This window comes from Phyllostomus hastatus, unplaced genomic scaffold, assembly GCF_019186645.2.
Source record: "Phyllostomus hastatus isolate PE091 unplaced genomic scaffold, TTU_PhHast_1.1 phas_contig_90, whole genome shotgun sequence".
In the NCBI taxonomy this organism is placed as follows: Eukaryota; Metazoa; Chordata; class Mammalia; order Chiroptera; family Phyllostomidae; genus Phyllostomus; species Phyllostomus hastatus.
The window spans coordinates 2803257-2812959 of NW_025333984.1; the positions used below are offsets into that span (position 1 = coordinate 2803257).

Below are 9703 nucleotides of genomic sequence, written 5' to 3' on the forward strand. Positions count from 1 at the left end.
TTACTCTTTAATGATTTAAAACATGTTTTTTCTTTGAAGTTTTCAGTTATAAATCATACTTAAGTTTAAGATATTTCCCCTTAAACAGAAATCATTAACTTCCTCCTAGATATGGCTCTTTTCCCTGACTTTCCAATTATTTAAGATGTTTCCATAATTCTCCCAGTTCCCCATATTCAACACCACAAAGGCTTAGATTCCTTCTTCTGTAACTAACTAATTATTAAGTCTGGTAATCATATATTTCTTCTTCACAGTATTAGGCATATGAAAGGCAATTAATGCAAGATCAATTGCATCTGGACAGATGACTATCCCACTATAATAGCCTCAGTAGATCAAACTGCCTCAAGTCTCTCAGTCCTACAGATTATCCAGTTATCCAGCCTTGAGATTTCTTTTCCTATATATAACTTTGTTCATTGAGTCTCCCTTACCCAGAAATGTATAATGGCTAGTCCAAAGGCCAAAATCCTACCTTAGCATTCAAGAACCACCATAATCTGGACCTAATAAAATTTTCCCATCTTACCTCCTATTATTTCTCTAAAGGAACTCTTCATCATAGTCTCAGTGATTTTATCCCACTCTCAAAGACTGTGTGAACAAGTACACTCGGCAGTGTGCCCTTCCCTATCTACATGCCTTTGCTCAGGTTATTTCTCTGCTTGGAAATGCCTTCCCCAGTATAGATCCCAACAATCCTTTGGGGTCTGTTTACCTTTTGTAAACCTTCAACTCTTCCAGTCAGCAACTTCTATTATAGAGTAAGTATCACGGATTTTGCATTATTTGATATTTCATGTGCTAGATTTAACACCACAACATTTTAAGATTTTTAGGGGCGGAGATCATGTAATATACTTCTATATCTTTCCCAGAAGCCAGTAACTAATTTCACCAATGCAAGGCAATGTTTTCTACCTCTTAGATAAAAGTCTTCAATAAGTGTTCATTAATCCCTAAACTTCATTTCCATCTCATGCCTCAAATATCAACCATTTAAAAAATTGTACCAACTTGGTCATATTTAAAGATACATGAATACTAATTTCTAAATTCTTTAGAAGGAACTTAAAAATTTCTTTCACAAGAGGCATAACATAAAAAAAAACACTTAGTATTCCAATTCAACATTCAACTTTATTCTCCTACTTACATTTTATGAAAGATTTAACAACCAGTTTAGAATACTTCATAAACACTAATATAGGTTCTAAAGGGGAAATATTTGAAACTTAAGTATGTTTTATAACTAAAAAACTTCAAAGGAAAAAATGTTTTAAATCAATAAAGAGTAAATATTTCAATGAAAAGAAAGAGGTTTATTGATTCATTTTTTAAAAGTTGTACTTTTGCCCTGGCTGGTGTAGCTCAGTAGATTGAGCGCGGGCTGCGAACCAGGCATTGCAGGTTCGATTCCCAGTCAGGGCACATGCCTTAGTTGCAAGCCATGACCCCCAGCAACCGCACATTGATGTCTCTCTCTCTCTCTCTCTCTCTCTCTCTCTCTCTCTCCTTCCCTTCCCTCTCCAAAAATAAATAAATAAAATCTTTTTTAAAAAAAGTTGTACTTTTAAAAGAAGTTTCCTTTAAATATTTTTCAAGAGTTTAGCTCCTGGTGTGGAAAATTCCTTTAGTCATATACTAAAAAAGTAAGCACAAATTAAGCACAAAAAATCATATCCCCCAAATTTTGTGTAATTTGGCAAAAATATTCATTACCATAATATTAAGAAATATCAACAATGAGTTTAAATAACTAATTCATAAGGAAGAGTTTGAACTGGACTAAATCCTGGGTTTTCTTTCATCACTCCAAGTTACTTTTCTATTTTAAACTAGTGGCAACAGAAATTTCTTTGTTTGAAAGTTAGGAATGTTGTAAGTCTTAAGTGATAGAACAGGTAGCTCAGCTTCTACTTCATGTCTCTCCTGGGGCGAGGGGATGGGGGAGGAGAAATACACTGTGGATAAAGCAATTTTGTTTTTATTTCTGGAAAAATAACTTTTTCCATCAATCTTCATAATTCTCTAAAATAAACTGTTAAAAACTTATAGGCCTGCAACTGCTTCACTCTGATTTGTGGAAACAGTTACTATACATTAATTTCAAGAACACATGGCTAAATCAAGTTTTCTTACTAGCCTAAAGGTTTAAAAGTTACTTCTAACTCTTTAACAAAACTCTAGGGTAATTTCACAAGCACATGATATAATTCTGCATCTCATCTGCAATATTTTTTAACAAAAGAATAGTAAAAGAAATCTAGGCTCAAGAGTTACACTACAGGCCTTCAAATTTATTTTTAGGGTACTGTACAATTTTAACTGTGGAAAATGTTTGTGTTGCACCAAATGCTAAGGACCACATCTACAAAGAGAACTGAATTAGGAAGTTAAGAATTTACCATTTTCATTAAGATGGAGAAAGTGACAAATACATATTCCTCTTTTCTTTGCTAATATTGAGATGTTGCCCTCTACAAATTAGGTTGAACTTTGTTCAACTTAATCACAACTTTGGGAAGGCATAAGGTGAAAGGCAGAATTTGTCATTTAAAATACTTGATTCACATTCTAAACCACCTTAATTAACATTTAGAAATTGAAGACATAGGGAACTCAGATAATTCAACAAAGCTGAAAGCAGTAAAAAATACTGAACAGCAAGCAGTTCCTAAACCATATAAACCAAGTAAAGACAAATCAAATGAGAGCCAGAAACCATATAAATCAAATAAAGTCAAGACAAATGAAATAAAGACCAGAAACTATTTTCTCCTTATCACACAGAGTTTTCCAGCACACAGTTTTTCACAATCACAAACTTGATGAAGGGGAGGCACTCTGCTGACTAACGCAAGCAGGCTGCCTTACACACAATGGAGAGAAAAGCTTGGAAACCCTCGGAGACAAACTTTACCACTGTAAGGATCTACTCTCCACATAATGGTAAGGAGGGTACAATGAGAAATTTTTCAGACTTTCTTCCACATCAGACACAGCAGAACTGTAGTTATTATTGCAAACTACTAATTTCCTTAATACAATCAAAGGCAGAACTGAATGAATGGGGTGTGGGGCAGGGTAGATGGGGGAAAGAGGGAGGGGGTGGCCTGAAAAGAAAAAAGTTTGGGGCATTTTGTAAAGCTTGAATGGATTAACCTTTTTAAAAGCCCTACTATTTCTCACTTCCCTTTTTCTTCCTCTCTTTTTAATTAAATACACACCGACTTCCTGGGACTCAACACAGACTTGCCCTACATCCAGCTAAAAGGCCTGGTGCTTAGGACACACTGGAGTCCTTAGGTAAGATATATGTTTAACACAAATATTCCTTTTGGGGAAATTATCTTAAAAATCACTTTTTTGTCACCATGTATAAAGTGACTGATTGCTTAAGAAATAAATGAATTCCGTGCATCAATTAGTAGTAAATCGAGGCCCCAATCCACAGCTCTTTGTTATTAGAAATATAAATTATTTACTAATCTAAATATTTTTGAACTTGAAAAAAGTTTCCTCTCACATTTTTAGAAGATACTGAGGGACTGAGGCTTTAGTGTTTCTAGTCTCTGAGTTATTAATAAATAGGTTGTTTTCGCTGTGTAACAAAGGAAAAAAGTAAAATGTGAATGTTTAAAAGTTAGTAGACTTGGATAACATTTAGTAAATAGCTTGAAATGCACCGATTTAAAACCATAACAGCATAAAAAGTATGGACATAGCTCATTTCTTTTTTAATAAAATGAAAATAAAACGGGGGGGGCTCGGTAGATCTCCAGTTAGAAGTTGCTTCCTTTAACCACATGCAACAGTCATCTTGTAAGAAAGGCAGGGGAGGGGGCTGCACAGCCATCTTCTAAGTGACCCTGAGATGGGACCCTGCATTTCTCACACCGAAATAAGGACTGGGCCAGGTAGGGGAGCGAGATACAACTTCGCCATTAAGAAGCGGCACCAAAAAGGGAAACGAAGTCACCTCACTCTCCCTCCACTCTACGCACACAGGAAGAGCCCAATTCAATGCCGCCGCCACCAACAGCCCTTGTCTTGCTCAGCCCCAACTTGTGTATGCATGGAGGGGTGGGGGAAGCACAATTTGCGTTTTACCCCACAAATTCGGAGACACCTCCATCTCTCCCAAGTTAAGTCCTCTTACCTCCACTTCCCAAGAGTACCACACTCTGGCTGGCGCAGGTGTCTCACTCTGGCCTATATTTTTTTTTTTCATAACCGCTCCCCCACCCACCCCCATCCCCACATCGAAGTGCGCCCCAGTCCTTCTCAACCTTCCCGGGGCAGTGCACCACCTAGCCTGAACACCAGGAAACAATTAAGAGCCCAATTTCCATGTCACCTGGACAGAGCGCCGGGCCCTGCCTTCAGGGGAGCCCAGGGGCCGCCTCTGGACGCGGGTGCCCAGAGCGGAGCGCGCTACCGACTCCCGGGCGGTCACGTGGGCTGCGAGGCGGCCTGGGCTTCCTCACCTGCATCCCGGGCACTTGGACAGCCACCGGTGACTGGGCCATGAATGCGACTGCTGCTTCGCACTGCTTCTGCGGTGCTGGCGCCTTGCGCTGGGGCTGGCTCCTCCTCCGTGGGTAGCTCCGCGGCCCTCCCAGGCTTTTCAACCCAGGCCTGGAAGGACACACAGAAGTGGGGTTACTAGACTAGTGGTGGTAGCCATGGGCTGGGAGGTAGGCATTTCGTGGCAGGACTCCCTGGGACTCAGTCTACCTTTATGGCGCCTGCCGGCCGCTGTAGCTGCCGCCTCCCCTGCTGCTCCTACTCCTTAATGCGGGGCGCTGTGTGTGGCGGTGGCTGGGACCTGGGCTCGAGTGATGCCGCTCGTCTGCGCCTCGCCGCTTTAGGAAGAGGAGGTGGAGGCGCCCCAGCAACCCGCCCGTTTGGCTGGCCGGGGAGGTGGCTGGGGGCGGTTCCTCTGTTGGCCCTGCCCCTGTCCGGCAGCCGGGCGTTGTCTGGAGAGCTAAGGCTCCAAGTGAAGGGGTTTGCCTGGGATTGCTGGAGCCTGAGAAGGTGGAGACTCTGCAGGCACGCGGAGAGGATAACCCAGAGACTGTGAGACCTGGAACGAGGCTCGGCCTGGAGAGAGAATGGAATAGTTTGGGTGATTCTGGGAGTATGAGGGCGTCCCAGACGCGGCCACGTTGTAGGCAGGCGTGCAAGACTGGGGCACATGCAGTCTCAGAGACCCCTTGAGTTGAAATTTGGGGTGTGTTGGAAATTCTTCTTGTCACCCTGTTCTGGTCAAGGGTAGGGGCACAGAGATTCGCCGAGTTGGTGGATTCCCGCAGTCGGGTCAACCCAGGCTGGGGCCACCACAGTTTGGAGCAGATCTATATAGACACTTTTCTGCTTTCTGGATTCTTCGCACCCAGACATGCTTCAGGTAACTTAAATCCGAGGCTACCCCTAACTCTTGTGCTATCATTTGGTGGGGGGGAGAAAGCCAGTTTGGGTCTTCTCTTAATCAGAAGTTCTGTACATGTAAGAGAGAGGGAAGTTGGAAAATAGATGGTGCATCTGCAAAACATTTAACGAGGATAATAGAGGTATGGGAAATGAGATTGGATCTCTAGAAGTAAGTGTGATGGAACTCAGCATACAAAGCAGTGGTTTCAGCAACACTTTGCCTCCACCCCATGTTAAGTTCCACTCTAGGAGGGAGTAAAGCTATTTTGAGAGTAGTCTAATAGTAACAGTAACAGTGATAATAGCAGTTATAGGAATCTCAGTATGAAGGGACCTCTGGGAACGACAAGGTGTTACTGACTTTTTAAAAATGTAATATTTAAGTTCTGGTTTAAAACAAGGATTAAATTCCCTACCTTGCAGGTTGTTATAGGTCTGTGCGCAGCACAATGTTGGGGTCTAGTAGACAACGTTTCTTCTGTTCCTTTTGAATCTTTCTCAAAAGATAGGCTATTATTGTTATCAATATCATTATTATTAATGGATGCCATTGTCTTTGTACCAGAGACTGCTAAATGCCATATATGTGTTACCTTACTGAATCTTTACAAGAGCCTTCTGAGGTCATATTGCTCCCCCCACCATTTTACAGATGAAAAAAAGGCTCAATGAGGTTAAGTAATTTGATGCAAAGTTTCATACAATTAAGGAGTGGTAAAGGTAGGAATTAAAATCTAGGTACCTCTAACTTTTAAGAGCTATTCTGTTAGCAACTTTCAAGTATACAAAACAGTATTATTAACTATAGTTATTATGATGTACATCAGATCCCCAGAACTTATTCATCTTATAACTGCAAGTTTGTACCCTTTGACCACCGTCACCAATTTCCCTCATCCTTTGGCCCTGGCAACCACCAGTCTACTCTGTTTCTGTAAATTTGCTATTGTTTAGATTCCACATGTAAGTGAGACCATACCATATTTGTATTTCTTGGTCTGACTTATTTCACTTAGCATAATGCTTTCAAGGTTCATCCATATTGTTGCAAATGGCAGGGTTTCCATCCTTTTTATGACTCAGTAATATTCCATTTTGTGTATATGCACCACATTTTCTTATTCATTCAGATGATAAAGGGTATAATTTAATTTTTCTAACTCTTAGTTCCCCAACCCTAGGCGCTTACTAGTTTTAACTTGATGATAAGCCCCAATATGTTCTCTGTTTCCCACTAGCCCAGGTCACACTCAACAGTGTTAGCCTGACAAAAAACTTGCAGTGCCACCTAAATTTTAATGTTTATAGAAATTTCCCAGGATTCTCTTTAAAGTGCAGATTTTGATTTAGCAACTCTGGATTGGGCCCAAAATTCTGCATTGCTAGGAATTTCACAGGTGGTGCCAATACTGCTGATCCTTAGACCACACTTTGAGTAGCAAGGGTATGAATCAAGTTTCATTATGTAATGCATATCTCAAATCCCACCCCCAGTGAGCCTCCCTCGTTGCTCCAAGCCCTCCTTCAGACTTCTCTTGCGTGTCAGTGGAAGCAGCACTCACATTGTAGTTTTGTTCTTATTTCATGCATTTATTTTGTTAAGTCTGCCCAACAAGATTATTAGCTCCTTGAGGCCAAAGATCCAACTTCTCTTACATAAGAATTATTCAGGTAGGATGCCAGCTCTTAGTAGGCAAGATTCTTGTCTGTTTTCTTCTTAGCTGTATTTTCAGAGCCTAGGACAGGGTGCTACTGGTAATGGGTAGTGACCAAGGACGCTGCTAACCATCCTCCAATGCACAGGACAACCCTTGCAACAAAGGATTATTCAGCCCAAACTGTCAATGGTGCCAGAGTTTGAAAATTCATGCTCCACATTCTATATTAGTGGTTACTAACCAAGAAAGAGACTTGGAGATCACTGTTCCATGAGGATTTCAGCTCAATGTAGTTGCTGTCCCCCTTCAATAACTCCACTACAAAATATTGGGTCACATTAAAGGGGTAATGGAAAAAAAGCAGTATTTTTATATTACTTTGGTACTAAATCATGGATCATCTGCCCCAAAGAGTGACTACTACTTAATAAAAAATAATATTGAACAGAAAATAACTTTAAGAAAATGTAATGGAGCTGGGTGAAAAAGGTGAAGGGATTAACAATAGTATGGTGATTACCAGAGGGAAAGTGGGGTGAGAGGAGGCAGGAGAAGGTAAAGGGGGAGATAAATGGTAATAGAAGGAGGCTTGACTTGGGGGTGGTGAACACATAATACAATATACAGATGATATATTATAGAATTGTAACCCTGAAATCTATATAATTTAATTAACCAATGACACCCCAATAGATTCAGTAAAATATAAAAATAAAATTTAAAAATGTAATGGTTTGTTTAAAAAATGTTCAATCTTGGAGCATGTCCTAATGTACCAGACATTACTTAGGAGCATTCAAATATGATACCTTATTGAGATAACTTTGACTTCTTACTTTACATAATTTAAAGGTGGGTTCTCATATTATGGACTGTCATATTTTGAGCCTAATAACTACATTGAAATGTATAAAGTATATAAATGTATAAAGTTTAAGAGAAAATTAATCATCCAGGTTTCTTTCCATTATCTGCTTAAAACTAAAGGAAATTAGCCCTAGCTGGTGTGGCTCGGTGGATTGGATGCCAGCCTCGGAATCAAAGGGTCACCAGTGGGGGAGCACACAAGAGGCATCTGCACATTGATGTTTCTTTACCTATCTTTCTCCCTCCCTTCCCCTCTCTAAAATAAATAAATAAAATCTTAAAAATAAAGGAAATTATCAGGGTAATTCTGAAGCTCATCATCCAGTGACAGGAACATTTTGATTCAAGTTACTGTACTCTGTAGTGATATTTGGAAAGACAACATTCAAGAGTCCTTTTTATATTGTTTTATATGTAAACATATGTGATATTCAAGTCTTCTCGTTACTCTCTGTGTATCAAATTGGAATCCATTATATACTAGTTCTTGAAGATGTTGTATCCTTGCTATTGTTCCAATCCAGCTTCCCAAAGGAAAACCTATTGAATGGATTCTTTTCAAGAAACGTTAAACCTGTTTAACTACTTCTCCTGAGTAATCTTGCATCTTTTGGAGCTTTCATAGTACTCTACTATAGCATCATTTATAACAAAAACTAGTATTTAAAACTCAGCACAGCGTAATTTTCTTGTTCACTTTACTTCCTGATGCTACTGAAGGGAATAGAGCAACAGAGGAGGTGGGGGGAAGCAGATGCTTCTTAGGTGGTTTCCTGCTTATAACATTTCTCTACATATATGCTTACTCACTTTGAAATATTTTCATTTAGTGACCAAAGGAATTGAGCTCATAATTTCTTGTCTTCACCAATTAGTTGCAGAACTGAGAGAGGTAAACATAGTCTAGACAATTTAATTCAGATGTAGAGGTAGAAATCAAAAGATGGAATGTTAAGAGAATCTTCCTAGTTTCAGTTTCTCTGACTGCCTAAACACTCACAGAATTGTACCATTGATCTTTAGATGCCTTGGGCCCAAGGCAAAAGCCCTCAGAAGGCTGCATGCATTCATAGTTGCTTTAGTGGTGACAAATCCATGATTTGCTACACCAGTCATCCTATAATGATAGTTTTGTGTTGCCATAGAGGACATGAAGAGACCTGAGAGTTTCTTAGGAAAGATTCTTTGGGTGACTGGGCTCTTTGTAATGAAGTCAGGTAACTTCTTTGTGCTCCCCAGTGTGCAATTTTTAGTCACAAGAGAACCCTTCATGTGTTACCATGAAATGATGCTAAACAAACACTTTGGGTGATATTTTTCCCTCTGAATTAACTTTTTAAAATGTCTTGAATTGACCACTTGTTCTTTAATTTGTAGGCTTCTCAAGAAAACATTCTAGTTAAAGGTGGCAGTTAAAAACAAGAAAAAAACTGGCAGTTGAGACGAAATAGGAAGTGACTATGCCATCAGCTCACACTGAGGAAAAGGAAGTTGTTGCCAGGACCTCTAAGAAAGGCAGTTGTGTAAAATTACCACCCTTTGACTTGCTTGCCGAGGTTATGTCACCCTGTGGTAAAAAGCTCTCACATAGTTTTGTTACTCCTGTGCTCAAGAGAACACAAACAGAGCAGGGGAATAACAGTCATCCCTTGCAAGACTGTTATCAGAAACTACTAGAACTTTCTAGGGCAGAAGCTCAACATGGTAGACAAGCAAAGATCCCACTCTACTCATTTTTC

General features: G+C 39.9%; 1 protein-coding gene across 2 annotated transcripts in view; it reads right to left on the bottom strand.

The window, feature by feature from the left end:
- Positions 1–4884, bottom strand: part of STK26 (serine/threonine kinase 26) — a 74818-nt gene extending 69934 nt beyond the window's left edge. Inside the window, exons 1-2 of one of the 2 annotated variants that reach the window (XM_045852296.1) lie at positions 4744–4884; positions 4494–4644 (exon numbers count right to left, since the gene is read on the bottom strand). In XM_045852296.1, the coding sequence (XP_045708252.1) occupies positions 4494–4535 (42 nt within the window). In that variant the 5' untranslated portion in view covers positions 4536–4644; positions 4744–4884. Of the gene's footprint in view, positions 1–4493; positions 4672–4743 lie in introns of both variants that reach the window. The other variant, XM_045852295.1, reaches the window with a different exon arrangement.
- Positions 4885–9703: the final 4819 nt, after the last annotated feature.